At 46.2% G+C, this 20677-nt stretch overlaps 1 protein-coding gene across 1 annotated transcript in view; it reads left to right on the top strand.

Moving 5' to 3' along the window:
- The window catches only part of PCM1 (pericentriolar material 1), a 311695-nt gene that overhangs the window by 185076 nt on the left and 105942 nt on the right, over positions 1-20677 (top strand). The window contains exons 21-22 of the mRNA XM_082243082.1: positions 6241-6440; positions 19534-19708. Of these exons, the coding sequence (XP_082099208.1) occupies positions 6241-6440; positions 19534-19708 (375 nt within the window). The remainder of the gene's footprint in view (positions 1-6240; positions 6441-19533; positions 19709-20677) is intronic.

Here is a 20677-nt window from a genome sequence, read left to right as displayed (position 1 = left end):
CCTCTAAGTCCTCACTAATGGGTATTGTCATCTGCTCCGCAGGAGTAGCTAGGCATGTAGACTTAGTTAAAAACAAAAGGCATTTGCATGTATACACCCCTGGGGGCTGTCTCATCTGGTCAATACCCCCCTGCAGTGACCACTCCCAACTCAGTTTTAATTTGCCTAGCATCAGGAGTAGTTAGGCTTTCCCTGTGCTGGGGCTTCGGTCTCAGCCTATCTTATTTGATTTTCTTGAAAAATGTCAGTTTTTTCTTTCTTTACTAGCTGTTTATTTTGTCAGCTTTAGTTTTTAGTCTACTCTTCGGGCGAAGATAGACATGCGGTGCTGGGATTCGGACTGACCGCCCTGGTTCTCCAGGGCACGGAGGGTCAGATGGACCCCCAGCCCGCCATCGAGCGTTCAGCTATGGTTCGCCCTGGCACTATGAATGACCCATCCCTGTTCGCAGCAGGGATGCAGCTGTGAGGTGGCTACCTCACTGGACGCATCTGCGTATCAGCAGTGCAATGTCCCTGGCAAACGGCATTCCCTGTCAGATGAGGACAGCGGCTTTCCGTTCTGTGAGGCTCCCCACGCCTATCGGGTACAGGTAAGTACTTCTGTGTGGGGTGGCAGTCCTGGTTGCTGTGTGTTCCCCATGTCTGTACCTTGTGTGACTCCCTGCTGCGATCCCTGCAGGGATCGCTTATACATGCGCTGCGGCGCTGTGTGTGTTTGGGGGTCCCCTTCCCTGGGTCACTTCGGTGTTTGGGGGTGCAGACTGTGTATGGACCGCGGCGGGGTGACACCGCGCGGTCTGCCATTTTTTATTACACTGGGCAGGCATGTGAGCTTCTCTGTGGGCTATACAACATGCTGATTTGGCGCCATTCGCCGCCATTTTTGCGGTGACCGAGTGCTCTGTTCGGCGGCCATTTTGGTGGAGTCTCCCATACGTTTCTATGGGGCAGCCATTTTCCCTGGGTCATGCAGCAGATTAGTTCAGCCTACTTTTGCAGCACTTACTCCTTCCTCTGAAGCAGGACAGCGGTGGCAACTCTCTGCGGGGCTCTGCAGGTTATTGCTCTCAATATATCTCTGTACTGTCGCTTCTGGCTCAGTTTTGTTTCCTTTCCTGTTTGGGGGTCTTTTGGTCTGTATAGCTGGAGCGGTGGGCTGCGCACTCGCAGCGCTCTTAAGGGGACAGCACCTAATTCTTGCACTGTCCTTTTTTTCTCACTTGAGCATGGATTCTCAGGATAGCAAATTTCCACTAGCCTTGGTGGGGGCCCCCAGTTCTCCTGTGGCCCCTCTGAGACCTGATTTGGCCGCTGTAGTGGCGACTTTGAGGTCCAATAGGAAAATGCTGATGGCTGAACGTGCTGCTCGTGAGAGACCCGGATTGTCCCTCTCCTCTGATTCAGACGGTGATATGGCTGCTGCTGCGAGAGTGCCCTTTTCAGGGTCCCGCTCATACTTGGACCCCTTGGGGTCTGAGGGGGAGGCTGTGATGGAAGGGGTTGATGCCCCCTCCCCGGGGTCGCCTGCAGAACGGGCGACCATGGATGATTTGATTGTGTCTGTTACGGACACCTTACATTTAGAGGATGAGCCCTGTCCTCCGGGCGTTGTGTCCCCGTTTGGGACGCACAGGACCCGCAAGTCTGCGCAGGTTTTTCCCTGCCCGGCAGAATTCCATGACACTGTTAATGCACAGTGGCGCACGTTAAAACGTCCATTCCTGGTACCTAGTCGGTTTGGGTTGCTTTATCCTTTTGATCCGGCTACGGAATCACGATGGTGTGTGCCTCCACAGGTGGATCACGCTGTGGCCGTGCTGAACAAGGCTACCTTAGTTCCTACTTAGGATGCCCCGGTTTTCCAGGGTCCCACGGACAGGCGGTTGGAGTCCCTATCTCGCCATTCCTATACGGTGGCGGGTTCGTTGCTCAAACCCGTTTTCGCGTCCGTTCTAGTGGCTCAGCCGGCTGCTGATTGGACTAAGATGCTTAAGCGCAATCTTGTGTCTGCTGGTGTTGCACCTGCCCGGCTGAAATTGGTGGATCAAATCCACCGAGGAGTAATGTACTTGTGTGATGCAGCCTTAGCCGAGGCCCCCTTAGTGGCTCGCCTCTCTAGTGTCGCGGTGCTTCAACGGCGACTGTTATGGCTGAAGGGCTGGTCGGCCGACCAGGCCTCAAGGGAAACGGTTGCTGATTTTCCCTATGCTGGCTCTCGCCTTTTTGGCGAGGCTTTGGACACCTTGGTTTCAGGCGTCACGGGGGGCATGAGCTCTATGTTGCCCCAGAACCCACAGACCAAGTCTTTTCGAGGCAGGCAGGGTTCTGCGTCTGGTTCTAATCGTGGATCCTTTCGTGCCTTTCGGGCCCATCCCAAGGGCAAGACCTTCCAGGCCCAGGGCACCCAGAAGAAGCCCTGGGCAGGTGAGCAGGAGTCCGGCAATGCCGGCTCGGCGGATCAGTCCGCCTCTACCAGAAGGGGCGCCCTCACCCGTTTCAGGGGTAGGGGGACGTTTGCGCGGTTTCCTCCGACCTTGGCTGATCCGGCTATCGGACAGGTGGGTCCAGGAAATCGTTAGATCGGGTTTCCAGATCTAATTCCTTTCCCGGCCGGCGGACAGATTCCTTCCCTCCTATCTTCATCTGCTTCCGGGGCGTTTGCAGGACTTGAATCAAGCGGTGTTGGACCTGCTTGCTCAGGGAGTGTTTGTCCCGGTACCTCATCGGGACAGGTTTCGGGGGCTTTATTCGAATCTGTTCACTGTGCCCAAGAAGGAGGGCAAAGTGCGTCCTATTCTGGACCTAAAAGCGCTGAACCGCTTTGTGCGTGTTCGGAAGTTTCGAATGGAGTCTCTCCGTTCGGTTGTGGCCTCCTTGAGCCCAGGAGAAATCCTGGCTTTGATGGATCTGAAGGATGCGTACCTGCACATCCCTATTTTCGAGGGTCATCTGCATTACCTTCGGTTTGCTGTCGCAGGGGATCACTTCCTGTTTGTGGCGTTACCTTTCGGTCTCGCTTCGGCACCCAGGGTGTTTACCGGGGTGTTGGCTCCGGTCCTGGGCCTACTGCGGGCACAGGGCATTGCGGTCCTGGGGTACCTGGACGATCTGCTTCTGGGATCGCGTGCCAGTCAGGACCTTTTGCGCGGTCTGTTCTTCACGGTACAGACGCTCCAGGAGTTCGGATGGGCCATCAATGTTCAAAATTCAACATTGTCTCCGCCGCTTCGCCTTCCCTAGCGGGAAATGGTTCTGACCTCTGCTCAGGCAAAGGTGTTCTTGCCGGAGGACAAGCTCCGGACTTTGCGGGACGAATTCAGGTCCCTCAGGGACAATCCGTCCTCGTCACTCAGGACCTGCATGCGGGGCCTGGGGTTGATGGTGTCGGCCTTCAAGGCGATTCCCTTTGCTCAGTTCCACACGCGGGCTCTCCAGTCGGAGATTCTGGCCAGGTGGAACAGACTTCCTCAGTCCTTGGATCTGGGGGCTCCCTGAGTCGCCAGATCAGATTGGCTCTTCTATGGTGGATCCACTCCCCGTCGGTGGCGGAAGGCAAGTCCTTCCGTCCGTTGGTGTGGACAGTGGTTGCCACGGACGCCAGCCTGTCGGGCTGGGGTGGAGTCCTGGGCAACCTGTCTGCCCAGGGCACTTGGTCGGAGGAGGAATCCTCCCTCCGATGAATGTGCTGTAGCTACAAGCGATAAAACTCAGTCTCTTCCAGTGGTCGGACCGTCTCCGAGGCCTTCCTGTCCGCGTGCAGACGGACAATGCTACCGCGGTGGCTTACATCAGCCACCAGGGGGGCACCAGGAGTGCTCGAGCGGCCCAGGAGGTGACCGACATTCTGTCTGGGGCCGAGGATCATGTCCCGTCGATCTCGGCAATTCACATTCCGGCGGTGCAATTTTGGCAGGCCGACTGTCTGAGGCGCCAGACCCTGGACCAGGGGGAATGGTCCCTACACCCGGAGGTCTTTCAGATGCTGTGTGCGAGGTGGGGATCCCCAGACGTGGATCTGTTCGCATCCCGGCTAAATCGAAGGGGCTTGTTGGCATAGGGCCTCGGTGGCCCAGGTGTGCAAGGCTGCGACTTGGTCGTTGGTGCACACTTTCTCAAAATTCTACAAAGTAGATGTTCTGGCATCGGCTGATGCTTCCTTTGGCCGCGAAGTTCTCAGTGCGGCAGTGCCATGAAGGACTCTTGTTTTTTTTATGGGTCCCTGGCTGTTGGTACTTGCTTTCCTGGGCTGTTGCTCCTGTTGAGCATTGTTTTGTTCTGTTGCCCAGAAGGTTCTCTTACAGTGCGTGTAAGATTCCTTTCTCTGATGTGGGTACTGCGCTGCTTTGTTCTACGGTTGCGTCTCCCACCCCTCATGTCTATACTGCTTTGGGAGATCACATCAGTGAGGTCTTAGAGGAGGCGGCGACTGTCGGAGGACGTAAGAGAAAACTGAATTTTTGTAAAATCTTACCTGTAAAATTCCTTTCTCTGAGTCCTCCGACAGTCGCCGCCCCCGCCCCTCTATGGGGTTCTTGTTACTTACTGCTATGCTACCAAACTGAGTTGGGAGTGGTCACTGCAGGGGGGTATTGACCAGATGGGACAGCCCCCAGGGGTGTATACATGCAAATGCCTTTTGTTTTTAACTAAGTCTATATGCCTAGCTACTCCTGCGGAGCAGATGACAATACCCATCAGTGAGGACTTAGAGGAGGCGGCAACTGTCGGAGGACTCAGAGAAAGGAATTTTACAGGTAAGATTTTACAAAAATTCAGTTTTTTCAGTTTTTTATTTAACAAAGTTAGAAATATCCAATACATTTCGTTCCACTTCATGATTGTGTCCCACTTGTTGTTGATTCTTCACAAAAAATTACAGTTTTCTATCTTTATGTTTGAAGCCTGAAATGTGGCAAAAGGTCGCAAAGTTCAAGGGGGCCGAATACTTTCGCAAGGCACTGTAGATGAATTGATCTTTCCATATTCCTCCTGCAGCTGCTGAATGCCTGCAGGAGAGAGAGGAGGAGAATCAGACATTCAGCGGCTGCAGGAGGAATATGGTAAGACGAATTCCTCTATATGCAGCTGCCCCACCGCTCCTCCTATCCAGGCACACAGGGAGGCTGCTCGGGCACTCACCTTCTTTCCACCCCTTTCGAGCAGCGCGGACTGAAGGAGCTACTGCAGCTGCCTTCACATGGAGATGCGGGTCAGCCCAGCGGGCACCCCTGAGTGGTGCCAGCCTGACACAACCCCAAAAGGTGCGTGGTACCTGGGCGGGCAGCCCGCACCCCCTGTTGGTACACCACTGCATAAAAGTGATTTTACTAGAAACTGCAGTTTTTTCCCCACAGCCACCAACCTGATAAATGATTAAAGGGAGGGAGTATTATAATATACTCACATATATATTTGAGGTAGGCTGCCGCCTGTGACCTATCATAGCGCGGAACCCCCATTTCACAAATCTATATTATTTTCTGATAAGATGATAGCCGTTTATGGCTGATAGAAAATAAATGTAAATATTGGTTGCAAAAACAATGCGTGAGTCATGAAAGTGTTCGATATATAATCTCACAAGCAGATTTTGGCAGACCTATTAAACGTGTCTAGAAGGTAAGCTATTCATGGTTATTCAAGTTCGTACAGTTAAAAGAAAAAGTAAATGAATAGACTTTGTTTTATTTTTTTCTTTTGTTATACAGCTATGTAACTGTAAACTATGTATTTTTCCTCCTAACCTGTGATGACTGTGGCAGTCATCAGCAGTTAAAGCAACAGACCTGTAGTGAGGTTATTGCAAACGATACATTACTCTAGGGCAGTGATGGCGAACCTTGGCACCCCAGATGTTTTGGAACTACATTTCCCATGATGCTCCTGCACACTGCAGTATAGTTGAGAATCATGGGAAATGTAGTTCTAAAACATCTGGGGTGCCAAGGTTCGCCATCACTGCTCTAGGGCTACATCCATGAATATAACTACAAACAAGGGAAAAAACTTTTGGTCATTCTAAATTGTGTTAAAATTTTAGAGATATAATTATTAAATTATATAAAATGGCAAAACTATTCTGTGCAAATAGCCATATTTTTTTCTTCTCGGTGCGAAAATGGCCACTGTTTATCTTGCCCTAGTGTCCTTATCAGTTTACGCCAAAATAATACTTTTTGTTTATGTAGGAGTTTGAAATTAGATTGTTGTGTATAAAGTGGCTTTTTATCTTTCTAGGCTTAAGCAGATGCTAAATGATGTAATGCAACAGCAGCAGGAGCCCAAGCAGCAGCAGAACAGCCAGCAGAGGAAGCCTCAAGAGAGCGTTACCGCACCATCTGGGTCTCCTAATGTGTTTGATCAGTTTGGCTTCCTCCCACCACCCATGAACGTTTTCAGCATGCCTCCTTTTGGAAGCTTCCCCAATATGATGCCAGGTTTGTAGCAAGCTTTTTTTTATTGGCTTCTTTTCTGTAGTGTTTCTAAAGGGCAACACGGTTCTGTTATTTTTGTAATAGACAAAATGCTGCATGGGAAAATGCGAAGAATGGTCTGTGTTAACTTTTATCAGATTATTTTTCAAATTTTATATCTTACTCATACAATACAGGACACAAAACAGGCTTGGATATTCATTGAATCTGGTTTATTGGCTGGTATCTTCAGGTGATCAGACACTGGCAGAGCTTTTCTCGACGCCCCTGGGCGTTCCTCTACATCCCTACACCACTCCTCCATGAGGCCTCGTTTTTTTGCTATCGTCCTAAGAAAGTCCCATAGAAATAATTAGCAACGTGCCATTCGCGCAGTCTTCTGCTCAAATGAAAACATTTAAAAAATAAAATGGCAATAATATATGAAAGAATAAATGTAAACTAAATACACAAATACAGTAAAACCTTGGTTTGAGAGTAACTTGGTTTAAGAGCGCTTTGCAAGACAAGCAAAATTTTCAAATAAATTTTGACTTGGTTTACAAGCGATGTCTTGATATACAAGTAGCCTCAAGTCACATCTGAGTAGAAAAGAGAAGAGAGGCACCTCTAAGTGTAGCAATATGGTTAAATTTAATGAAGGTACAAACTTTAGCAACTCAGATGGTTGATGATTGGAACAGGCACATCTAAGGATGCAGGCATCCAGGCTAAAGCTGTCCACATAGACCGTCCTCCACACCACCATCTACGTCATCCTTTCCATGCTGCCCCTCGCTTTCAGATCGCTTTACTGCAGGGTGGTCTTCCCGGTCAGGATTACAGACTGGCAGTCGGCGGTGCAGAAGATAGTCTATGTGGACAGCTTTACCCCGGATGCCTGCATACTTAGATGTGCCTGTTTTATTCATCAACCATGTGAGTTGCTAAATGTTGTACCTTCATTAAATGGAACCATATTGCTACACTTAGAGGCGCCTCTCTTCTCTTTCATACTCTGTAGCTCCTGCTGGATTTTGCTTCTAATCCCTTTGTGGAAGCGGCTATTTGTGGATGGACATTTTATGATTATATAACCAATCGCAATGCTATAATCTTTTTATATGGACTATAAACTGAAGGACTTATGAATAAATGTTTGTGGAACGAATCATCTGAGTTTCCATGATTTCTTATGGGGAAATTTGCTTTGATATAAGAGTGCTTTGGATTACAAGCATGTTTCCGGAACGAATTATGCTCGCAATCCAAGGTTTTACTGTAACTAAAAATCATAAATAAAATAAATTATTATTATGTAATACATAAATGATAATTACTGTAATCCCTAACCTTAAAAAACTAAATTATTATAAAAAAATAAATACGCAAATAAAAAAACAAATTATTATTAATCATAATAATTATAATTATTTGTTTATTTTGTGTTGGGGTGTTAAGTTTTTTTTTTTTTTTTTTTTAAGGGGTTAGAGGTTAAGGTTAGGGGTTATTTATTTATTATTATTATTATTTATTTAATATTAGTATTCATTTATTAAATGTATTTATTTGATTATTCTTATGCATTTGTGTTTTTATTTTTTATTTATTTATTATTATTATTACAGTAGTAGTAGTAGTAGTAGTAAACACCCTAACAAAAAAAAATAAATAGCACTATGTCAGGAAGCTCGTTTTGCTAATACCAATTTTCATACAGCTAATGCAAATTATTTTGCAGCTACTGCTCATTCCCATACAGCTAATGCTCGTGTGTGTGTACCTGCACACAGAATAGCTCAGGCTAATATCCAGTGTGCACTGACACAAAGGCACCTCCTGACCATCCTGTTGTCTTACTTTGAATGATCCTGGCTCACCTTGTATGATCCTGGCTCACCTTGACTACATCCCTGACTGCAACAATCACTTGCCATCAAGCTACTAGCACCCATGCTTTTTTCAGCTTTGTACCTCTGTTACCACATTCAGGGTTGCTCAGACCAGAGCCGCAAAGGAAGCCCTCTTGTCGACTCGGCCTCCAAGATACGCGACACCCTAATCCTAACCCTAACTCTAATCCCTTACCCGAACAAAATAAAAAATAAATGAATAATAAAAATTTAAAAAAAGAAATAAAAGCTAAGGGAAAAGCTAAAAAATTGGAAATACTTAGCAACAAATGATAGTTTTCTCTATTGACTAATAAATAAAAAAAAAAAAATCTCAAAAACACTGCATTAAAAAAAACACATGTTGGGCATAAGAAGGCACGAATAAACGCTCAAAGACGCTACACTCAGGTGTAATTGCAGCCTTACAGAAATCATTTGCTTTACTTGTTTATTTTAATTTGAATTCTTCAATCAACTCCTCATTGTTTTTCAACAATGGAAGCAGTGCATCTTTATCTGTGCAACCTTGGTAAAACCATGGGAGCTGAACCTGGATCCCACGCTGTGATGACAGCAGGTAATGTTGCTTTGGGAACTTGATCCTGTTTTTGGCGCTCACCTTGGCACTTACATGTAGTGCAATACATGTAGTTTGCCAGATGGTGCTATACAGGTTCTGGTCCATCCCTAAGGAACCTAGACATTACAGACCCATCCAGAACTATGCCCCAATGTGATAGGTAAAGCCTGGATCCTGATTATGGAGCAGCAACAAGGACTTCCTACTGCTCTTTTTGTCACAAGGGCTTTGTTACAGGACAGTAAACACCTGCAAATAAGCCTTGGCATTGTTGAACTTGGTTATCTTCCATCTTACCATGCTCCCTTGGGTATCAAGACCTGCTAAGTCAAAAAAGCATTCCCTTTTTCTAAACAAATAGAATGGACAATTTATGTGTTTTTTTTTGGGTTTACCATGAAAAGAGTGATCTTTTCCTGCAGACCCTACGGCTTCAGTTATAAACATGCACCTTACTGTGCCTATAAAATATGTTCCTTCATTTAAAGAGTCTTACTCTTTTGTGTTGATACCCTAGATCCAGATCATGAAACAAATTTCCATAGTTGCGTTGATACCCTAGATCCAGATCATGAAACAAATTTCCATAGTTCCTTGCATTTCTGCCCATATGCACATAATCCTATGCCTTTAGCTTGGCCAGCTGAAGCTGCCTGCAAACAAGAGGTATGCCCTTTGAAGGAGAACATATTTTTGGTGAGGCACTTGACAAATTCATTATCGATATCACTGGAGGTAAAGTACGTTTTCCAGAACGGAAGGTCCTCAAAAAAAAAATGTTCCCCTTCTCTCTCCTCAGGCTTCACATTGAAAGCCAAATCTCAGCCCTTCCTTTCAGCCCAAAAATAGAAACCCAAAAAGTCTATCCCAAAACGCTCATGCCAATGAAAGGGGCACCCCTACTCCTAAGACTGGCAAAGTCTGTTAGTTTGCCTTTCCCTGGGTCGCAGACGTCCCAGATCTGTGATTTCAAAGGGGTACAGAGGTTACAACTCTGCTCCCTCGTGGTTTCTCTCAAACCAACCATAATCTTCTTAAAGTCAGATCTGTAGCCTGCCTTGAACCATCTCTTTTCCCAGAGAGGACCTATCTTTCCTTCAACTTTCTGCAAATGTCCAAAGAACTAGTCAGATGCTTGAGGCCTTTGTTTAGGTAATCCACTTTTCTCTATCGCTCATTGACAGACGTAGTCCTCGGTGATACAGCACCTTCGGGTTATGTTGCCTCCACAGGAGCAGGACTAGACAGGAAATTAAAATGCTCTGGCCACACCCTAGGGACAGTCCCAGAGGGTATATCCTCTCTCTCTCTGCCTCAGCAAATCAGTTATTTTCTGTCTAGTTAGGAGTTCTTGGTGGCTATCACTTCTGCTCGCAGGGTGTCAGAACTGGCTGCATTATCATGCCAGTCCCCATACCTAGTGATTCATAGGGATAAGGTAGTACTTCATCCTAAGCCATCCTTTCTTCCTAAGGTGGTTTCAGATTTTCATCTGAATGAAGATATTGTACTACCTTCCTTTGTGTCCTCAGCCCAAGCATCATTGGGAACATGCGTTGCATTCCTTGGATGTGGTTCGGGCAATCAGAGTATACCTGAAAGCTACGGAATCATTCCGTAAGACGGATTCACTTTTTGTGATCACGGATGGCCCCAGAAAGGGTTTGCCTGCATCTGCCGCGACCATTGCCAAATGGATTAGACAGACGGTGGTACAGGCTTATTCTATTAAGGGTCAGAGTCCTCCGTTCCCTGTTAGGGCGCACTCCACTCGAGCGCTCAGTACTTCCTGGGCCTTTCGCCATCAGGCGTCAGTGGTCCAGGTATGTAAGGCGGCCACCTGGTCGTCGGTACATACCTTTACAAAATTCTATAAAATTGATGTGACGGCATCGGCGGATGCCTCATTTGGCCGCAAGGTTTTGCAGGCCGCAACTTGAGGAGACCGGTGGTCTACCTCGAGAGTTTTTTTCTGTTTGAAAAATTTCTTTTTTGTTGAGTCTCATCATTAAGGATGAGCATTGTAAACTTCTAGTTGGCACCGGTTGGGCCTTCTAGATTGGGATTTGACTTCCATTTTCCCACCCCTCATTTGTGATACTGCTCTGGGACGTCCCGAAGGTGCTGTATCACCGAGGACTACGTCTGTCAATGAGCGATGGAGAAAAATGGATTTTTGTAAAATCTTACCGTAAAATCCTTTTCTCTTAGCTCATTGACAGACGTAGTCCCCGCCCCTCTGTTTTGGAGTTGCGTTGGGTTAAAATCTCTAAAGACTGCTTTTTGACATAACTGATTTGCTGAGGCAGAGAGAGAGAGGATATACCCTCTGGGACTGCCCCTAGGGTGTGGCCAGAGCATTTTAATTTCCTGTCTAGTCCTGCTCCTGTGGAGGCAACATAACCCGAAGGTGCTGTATCACCGAGGACTACGTCTGTCAATGAGCTAAGAGAAAAGGATTTTACGGTAAGATTTTACAAAAATCCATTTTTAAATGTATTTTCTCCGGTCTTCCCTAGTTCCCGAATTTTTACAGAATACAAAATCCTTATCTTCTAATTTAACAACAGACCTCAATATGGACATAGAACTAGATTGAAGATCTGCAGGAGCTTGGCATTGCACTTGTAGTCCACTGATCACAACGCTTTGCAGGCTGATTTAAAAAAAAAAATAAATGCAATTTCTCTTTTCGTTCATCGACTGACACAGCGCTCCATAAATCATAACTAGTGGGTTATTTTGCCTCCTCCAGGAGTAGGACTAGGCAGAACAAAAAACACCTGGCTACACCTTTGGGCCATCCTCAGCTGGTATATAACCCCCCTCTTTGCTCTATTTAGGAGTAAGGACCTAGGCTCCCGGCTGGGGTCTCTGGACCTAGCAATTTTCTCCTTCCTTACATCTTTTTTGTTTTTTTCTCTTTGGAGATCTACAATCAACTGCCGGGCTGGGCGACAGGCTGGATAATCTAGATCCAGTGGTCCGCCCAGCCAGTGAGGATGTGCAGACCTCAGCTATGCGCTAGGTCAGCTAGGCTGGCCCTCAAGTTAAGTCTCGCAGGGCCGCATATGGCCGGGCTTGGGTCTTAGTAGCTGCGGTCCCTTCGCCGACAGCTCTCCTACTTTGGTGGTGAGGAGTTCTGCCTGGAGCATTACCTGCACAATGAAAGAAAAAGCATAGTCCCCCTTCTCCCCTTTTGGTTCTTTTCTTTGGGGTGTACGTGGTTAACCTCCAGGGAAGGTCAGACATGCCTGCAGGTTCCCTCCTTCCCTCCTTAATTCCCTCACTGAGCTGGGCTATCCCCACTCCCATTCCCCCCTGTCTGTACCTGGAGTCTAGTGGGGGTCCCATGGCAGAGAATGCATCAGAGACCCTTGGGGTCTCCCCTGCTATCCCCACTCTGTGAGGGTCCTGGGATAGTGTGTCCCACCCTGGTAGTTTAGAGGGGTCCCAGTGTAGGAGACCCCTAGGTGCATGCCCTGCTGTTTGCAGTGTGGGTATAGTCCAGGGGGGGGGGTCCAAGTGCAGAGACCGGTAAAAGAGTGCACAGCAGAGTCTCCCCTAATGTGTATCCTACCTTCAGGGGGGGGGGGGTCCCTTGCAGAGGGTGCAGGAAAGGTCCTGGCAGCATGCTTTAGTGTTTGTAGAAGATGGTGGCCATTTTCCCTTAGTCTGGCTGGTCTCCAGTTGGCGGCCATGTTTGTGTAGCCGGATGATGTAACGGTGGCCATTTTCCCTTAGTCTGGGAGATGCTGGAAACAACTGAAGTCTTGTGGGGATGCTGAAGATCCTCTTCTTCCTTCCTAGTCTCCTCTTCCTATACCCAGGACATATGAACAGCGATGGCATCCATGATGATGCTGGGTTCGTATTCTCTGCGCTCCCCCTTGTCTTTCTGTCTGCTGATGGATACCTTGAGAGGATCCTTTAGTGGTGCCAAAAGATAGTTTTTGAATCGCAAGGTCTTCCTTTCCTTTCTCTTTCCTTTCTCCCCCCACTGACCCCCTCATGGAGGTGGCAGGTCCCTCAGAACCCCAGCTTCCTGTGGTTGCACTGACAGCGGTCCTGCAGTCCTTAGTGTCAGTACCTACCTGCCACAGTCAAGGAAAGGGAAGGAGCCTCACCACAGACGGGCCCTCGCCTCAGCCCATAGAAAATTATTTTCTGCTTCTGGGATGGATAACAAAGGAAATAGATCTTTTATATCTTCCCCGGGAGGTTGAAAGCAACCTTGATCTGGTAAGCCCCTAGAGCTAGCTTCCCCAGACCAGCAGACAAGACTCTTTCAGCCTGAAGGTCTGTCATTATTGGGGTGGGGGGATATCTTCACTGGTTTCCGTCCCCGTGGACTTCTTTGGCGAACATCAAGGAGATCCGCAAAATTTTTCTTTTGGGGGTACCCAGAAAGGGGGACAAAGAGCTTGTCCTTTTCAGGGTGTTTAGGTCCTGAGTCTCCTTGTGCGGATTTAATTCCTGCAAAGGTTCAGGTGATGTCTGAACTACCTAAGGTCCCCCCTATCCCTGTCTAGGGAATTGATTTACCTAAGTCTGATTCTGTTTCTGACCAGGGTGGTCCTTCCTCTGCACAAACTTCAGGGACCACAGGCTGTGTTTCACCGGCTGCTGTCACGCAGATAGTTCTCTCTCCCATTTTGCATACAGATTCTGAGTCTGGTGGTATCCACCTTCAAGACAGTTATGTTTACACAGTCTTGCATGCAGCTCCTTTTTAGCAGGTTTGGCTCCATAGGAGGATACCGAACTTTGTGACGAGGTCACGGGGTCCTCTGACAGATGCTGCAGGCGTCCAAGGTCCACAGTAAGGCCAGTATCATTCTCGGCTAAGGCTTCTTCTGCAGTTCCTGCGAGGATTCAAGAGAGGATCTTCCAATCATCCTGGTGGCTGTAAACCTCCCTTGGGGGCTTCCTCTCAGAGAAGACCAGTTGTCCCAAGGGCTGATCTACCATCCTGCTTTACAGTCGCTGGTTTTAATGGCTTAGCTATTGAAAGGCAGGTACTGGGGGATAGAGGTCTGTTTGGATCAGTGATCCCTACTATGGTGAAGGCGAGGAAGTAGTCTTCCTGCTAGATATACCATCGTACGTGGAAAGCGCACTATACTATTCTTGGTGTGAGTCGATTGGCGCTCATCCTCGATCTTTTTCTGTGCCTTGGATCTTAACCTTTCTTCAATAGTGCGTTGATCAGAAGTTGGCCTTGAGTACCATCAAGGGCCAGGTGCCTGCCTTGGCAATCTTCTTTCAGTGACCCCTAGCCATGCATGCTTTATTTCGTACATTCGTTCAGGGGGTTCGACATGTGGCTCCACCTGTACGGTCTCTCTTGCCTCCATGGGATTTTAAATTGGTACTTTCGGTTCTCCAGAAACCTCTACTTGATAATATTCAGGAGATTTCCTTGCCTACATTATCCCAGAAGGCATTCTTGGTGACTATTACCTCGGCCCGTAGAGTATCGTAATTGGCGGCCTTATCCTGTCGCAGTCCCTATTTAGGGGTTCATAGGGATAAAGTGGTTCTTCGACCCTGTCCATCATTCCTGCCCAAAGTTGTCTCTTCCATTTGAATAAGGACATTGTGTTGCCTTCCTTGTGTCCCAAGCCGGGTCATCCCAAGGAATTTACTTTTCATACCTTGGGTGCTGTTCGTGCGATTTGTATCTGTCAGCTACTGAGTCTTTTCAGAGGTCAGACTTGCTTTTTGTGGTTACGGTCAGACCAAGAAAAGGGCTGGCCGTTTCTTCGGCTACCATCTCCAGGTGGATCAGACAGATGGTGACTCAGGCCTATTCCATTAAAGGTCAGGTTCTACCTTTCCTTTTCACGGCGCATTCTACTCAGGCGCTGAAGGCTTCTTGGGCCTTCCGTCGTCAGGCTTAAATATCGCAAGTTTGCAAGGTGGCCACTTGCTCGTCCGTGCCTCCCTTTACAAAATTGTATAAGGTAGATACTTTTGCATCTGCGGATGCTTCTTTTGGCCGCAAAGTTCTGCATACTGCTTATGAAGAGGGGCTGTTTCCTCTTGATGTGTTTTTTTTTTTTTTTTTTTTTCTTTAAACCTTTATTTTTCTTATGGGGCTCCTGTGTCCTGGTTATAGGCACTTATGTTTAGCTTTGGGCTATTTTTCCTATCCTCACTTTTCCTTTTGACACTGCTTTTGGATGTCCCACTAGTTATGATTTATGGAGCGCTGAGTCAGTCGATGAACGAAAGAGAAAATGGGATTGTTGTACTTGCCATAAAATCCATTTCTCTGAGTTCATTGACAGACACAGCACCCACCCCTCTATGGAGTTCTTAAAGTTCTAATACTGCTTGCTACTAAACTGATTACCTAGAACAGAGATGGTGGAAATATACCAGCTGGGTATGGCCCATAGGCATAGCCAGGTGTTTTTTGTTCTGCGTAGTCCTACTCCTGGAGGAGCTTGTATAACCCATAGGGCTGCGATTAACAACGATTAATTTGTCTGTCGACTAATCTATCGATTATTTTTACGATTAGTCGACTAATCTAACGATTATTTTTATTTAATTTTTTTTGCTTAATTGAGTGTTTTTTTGATTAGCTAATTCTGTAATTAATACAGACCACTCAGTAAGCCCCCCTCCCAGTACAGACCCCTCAGTAAGCCCCCCTCCCAGTACAGACCCCTCAGTAAGCCCCCCTCCCAGTACAGACCCCTCAGTAAGTCCCTTCCCAGTACAGACCCCTCAGTAAGCCCCCCCCCCTCCCAGTACAGACCCCTCAGTAAGCCCTTAAATGGAACCTGTTGGCTAACCAAGGCTGTCTGTAATAGAACAAATTACTGGACCTTCCTGACCCAGATTTTTACTACACAGGGTTGCTGTAGATGAAGTGGAGAGGCACTTATGAGCACCTCAAATGTCTTCAACACAGGGATGCTGTAGTTGTAGTGAAGATGCACTGTCCAGCCTCTGTAAAATGTCACCTACGCAAGGCTGCTGTAGATGTAACGTGTAAGCAAAGCACTTTTGATGTCACCTACACAGGGCTTCTATAATAGTAGAGAGGCACTATCAAGCACAAATGAAGTGCCATCTACACAGAGCTGCAGTACATTTAGTGGAGCGGCACCATCAAGCACCTAGAAAATGTCACTTCTGCATGACTGCTATAGCTGTAGTAGAGGGGCTTCGCCAAGCATGTGTAAAATGCTACATGACATTGTATGAATATGCTGTTGTATACAGCATGTCTAGTTTGTGGCTGTACCACCATTTGACACACTCAGAAGAAATATAGAAGAATGACAGTTCATACTGAAGACATTTTTAGGTTTTGTGGCAATCTTTCTGCATTTTGTAAAAATATGGCTAAGCTTTAATTATGTGACAAGTTAGGACAATGTTTCATTTCAGTAAGTAAAAAAAAAAAAGGGCATTTTACTAACTTTTGCACCAGCAGAGCATTGCACCACATCACTGCCTCAGTGTGCAGAGCGTCGCTCGCCTCCGGGATGTCATGCCGCTCGCCTCTGGGATGTCGTGCCGCTCACAGCGGCTGACGTAGAAGAGCCGGACACTCTGGACTGGAGCGCAGTGGGGGCCGGGGGCGGGGCAGTGCAGCCTGCAGCAGCCGGTCGGCAATGCGAGCAGGGGGCGTGTGACGTCACGCGTGACGCGTTGACGCCTTTCACGCACGTCGCCAAATTTTTGTAGTCGACTACGTCGACGAGTCGTGGCAGCCCTAACAGTAGTTATGATTTATGGAGCGCTGTCCATCGATGAACTCGGAGAAATGGATTTTATGGTAAGTACAAAATGGCAATGTGTCAAAGCAATAGTTATATTTCTGTACTTGCAGATATGTACTAAGTGTTTTCTGTTCTTGCTTTGATGGGCACATTTATGAGTGATAGTTTATTGAACTACTTGTTGACCGCAATATGTATATATACGTTGCAGTTTGCAAGTGGTTTTCTGGGATTGTGGTTGAAGATATCAGCCATAATCCCGGTACCGTTTTTTTTCTGCAGGCGGCCGGCTTTCTCATGAGACCGGTCCGAGCAGCTCATGAGCCACAATGGTTTCGTAAGTGGCAGTGTTTCTGGGGCCTACCGTTTCCACCCGTTTGCCCGAGAAATTATCCGACGGCGCAGCTGGCTGCTCCCATAGGTGATCAAAGAGTTAAAACATTTTGATGGACTGGAACAACGTAATGACATCACTTCCGGTCCAGGCTGGAAGAAAATGTATACTGTGTGTGTATGTATTCTCAATGGGGAAAAATATGTGTTGGGATGTGTTTGGATCGAAAGGGTGCCACATTGTTTGAGGGAAATAAAATTATCAACCTACAGAGGGCTGAATTCAATGACACCCTAAAAAATTAAAGGGAAAAAAATGATCCAGTAGGCTTGTCCATTTTGCTGAAATGTCATTGCAGCAACTCAAAATGGTATTCAGTAGTTTGTATGGCCCCTTTTATGCTTGTATTCATTGTTAAATAAAAAATAACTGCGCTTTTTAAAAAAATAAGCAGCAACAATATGTGTGACAATACAAATTAAACAGTAAAAAAGAAAAGTTGCGCTAATTACATACAATATTGTAATATAATTCAATAAATTATACAGTAAAAAAAAAAAAAATAGTCCAAAATCTTTAATATAAACACCAGTGAAGAAAAGTGATATCCTCAATTGTGATCCTTTCCACAAATTTTGTGATTGATATCACCCAGAGTGAAATTACATCCACCAAGTAAAGTTAGCCTCTTACCGGAGCAAAAAGACCTATGAAGGTCAACAATGCCTGTGGTGTAACCCCCACCAGAGCCTCAATGGTTTGAGGAGACACAAGGATAATCCCCTGATCTGTGTTGGCATGTCCGTTTCCCCGTATATTGACGAATATCACTCCCCATAGAAAGATAAAAAAGCCGCCATAGTATAAAACTTCTCTACTTTTTAAAAAAAAGGGTTAAAAGGTTGCACTTGCATCAGGTAAGGAAAAGTTACACATTTAAATCGGATAGATTCTGGCCGTCACTTCGAACGCACGCCCGTCCTTCCGGGACACTTAGACGCTGTGACGGTGCAAGTGTCCCGGAAGGATGGGCGTGCGTTTTAAGTGCAGCCATTAGGTCAAGAATTCAGCTTCAGCCAAAAGTAACCTTTATTAATTGCATGATATGACTACAACCCCAGTGATACGTAAATCTTTTGTCCTTACGGTCTTGACTTGGGATGCTGGAGCAGTGTGATTTTTAGCTGAAGGAACTTCTGGAATGACCTTTAGTAAAATATGTCCATTCATCAGCTCTGCCTTATCTCTGATGCTTCCTCTCAAATCTTAGCAATGACCATTTCATATATGTTGCTGTTTGGTCTGTTAAATATACAATTGATAGGTATTTATATTTAGTGATCGACCGATTATCAGCAAAGCCGATATATCGAGGGCCGATATGCACTTTGCCCGATATATCGGAATCGGCCTTTTGATTTACCAATATTGCCGATATTTCGGTAAAGTGCTTGTACCTGGGTGATGCCTGCAGCTAGAGGCATCACCCCGGTACTGGTGTCTATAGCCAACGGTCGGCTGTCTTGTAATGACAACAGATGCAGCTGAGAAGCCGCTTGGCTGTCATTCCAAGGAACGGGAGGGGACGTCCCCTCCCGCTGCCTTCCACGGCTCGCCCGGGTCTCCAGTCCCACCGGGAGACCCAGGCATCCTACCTTCACCGCTGCCGTCTGACCGGGTATCCATCTGCACCACTGCCATCTAACCTGGACTCCGTTTCTTTGAATTCGGCGCCGCTGAGTACCCAGAAGTGATATCATGACATGACATCACTTCCGGGTACTGGCGGCGCCGAATTAAAAAAAACTTACAGCATTCAAAACAGCCAAACTTGGCGTTTTGAATGCTTTTAAGTGCAGAGGAGGGGTTTGGGGTCTTTTAGACCCGCAGATCCCTCCACCACAGTACCTGTAGACATAAAAAAAAAAAAATGTAATGTCCGAATAGATCGACCGATACCCGATGACCAAAATATCGGTATCGGCGGTAAAAAAAAAAAACTATATTGGTCGATCAATAATTTATATATTATTGGTTTGATAAGTTGATCCTGACAGAAATCTAATGAGTTGGTAACTTCCTGTGCTTTCTGCTTCTGCTGCACATTTATCTGGCAATACACTTCCCTGTTCTCCCAGTAAGCTATAAAACACTTCTTCCTTTGTTAATCATTTGAAACACACTTCTTATCCTGGGGCCAGATTGCCATTCTTCTGTAGGTAAGCAGAGTTGGCATTGTTACCAAAGGACGGGAAGTGTGTTACTGGCAGGTTCACCTGGTGGAAAATCGCCTGAAATTAAAAACTAATTCAGCCACCACATTTTAAGGACTGGTAAGCTCCAATGCATTTTTGATGATTACAGGAGCCCTAAGGTTTATGGGAAAGGACTGCAACTTTTCATTTATTTTACGGTTTACTAGAGGTGAGGCCTATACCCTCCACTTTGTGCCTCTATTAATAGGTTTTTGTCAGTAAAGACAATTTTTTATTTGTTTAACCAACTTTAAGTTGCGTCTCTTGCATACTTTTCTCTGTGAACATGCCTGTGGTTTGTTTTGGTGCAGGTGTGAACTTTAATCCAGTCTTTCAACCTGGAATTGGGGACTTCACTCGGGCTTCTAACTCACATACTGATGTGCCCCTTCAATCTCATGATCCAAACACTTCAGGGAAGACTGAATACATGGCTTTTCCAAAGCCATTTGAAAGTAATTCATCAACTGCGGGGGACAGACAGAGGTACTCCAGATAAAATTAACAAATCTTTCAAAAAGCATTTTATTTTGTAGGCATTTTATTATTTGCTATAGATCTAATTTGTACTTGGGCTAAAAAAAAAAATCATTCTACCAGGTAAATCTTGCAGTTGGTTCCATAAGCTGACTGCACTTGCCTTTGTAGTTCTCCAACCATCCTAATCTGCTATGTGAAAAACCTATATCAAGACAAATCTTATGCCCGTCTGGTATTTGCTTTGGGCTAAATTGTGGGTATTATGGGGTAGTACCAAATGTGCCCCAGACCCACCAGGTGATCGATGAAGAATAGAAATAATGTTGCTTTACCTTTTCATAAAGTTTTGGAAAATGTTACATACACAATGGAGGACATGTGTATTGTGTGTTCATGAGCCAGTATTTTCATTAAGAGCCAGTTCACACTTGTGCGATGCGGGAACGCTGCGAATATGCAGCGTGTTCCCGCTTCGCATCCGCACCTCTGGCAGTTCACACTGCCATATGCGATACGCAGGGGGTGTCAATTGTTAACGACACCCCCAGTTTGATCGCATATCGCAGTGCGATCTGACAGTATGCATCGGATCGGATCGCATAAGTGTGAACCACTGTGCGATCCAATTCTGAGGCGGCTCAAAAAATGCCTCCTGTGCGTCTTTGGTGCGGATGCAGTGCAAATTCAGCAATACAAAGTGTATGGCTGAATTTGCATCCGCACATGAGATCGCATGTAATGAAGGAGCAGTGCGCTCCGAATTACATGCGATCTCGCAAACTGCAATAATGTGAACCGGCACTAAAAAAAAAAAAAAAAAAAAAAAAAAAAAAAAACATTTACCTTTTTTAAAAAGAAAAAAAAAATGCTTAACATTAATACCAGCTGTGCTAAAAGTCTCATTGAATAATACATCTGCAGTCTAAGTTTGACCAAAAAATTGTTTTGACCAAACTTTTAACTGTCAGGTTCCTT

This window comes from Pelophylax lessonae (assembly GCF_965119305.1).
Source record: "Pelophylax lessonae genome assembly, chromosome: 1".
NCBI lineage: Eukaryota > Metazoa > Chordata > Amphibia > Anura > Ranidae > Pelophylax > Pelophylax lessonae.
Note: the sequence above shows the minus strand (reverse complement) of the source record. Positions and strands in the feature narration are given on the sequence as shown.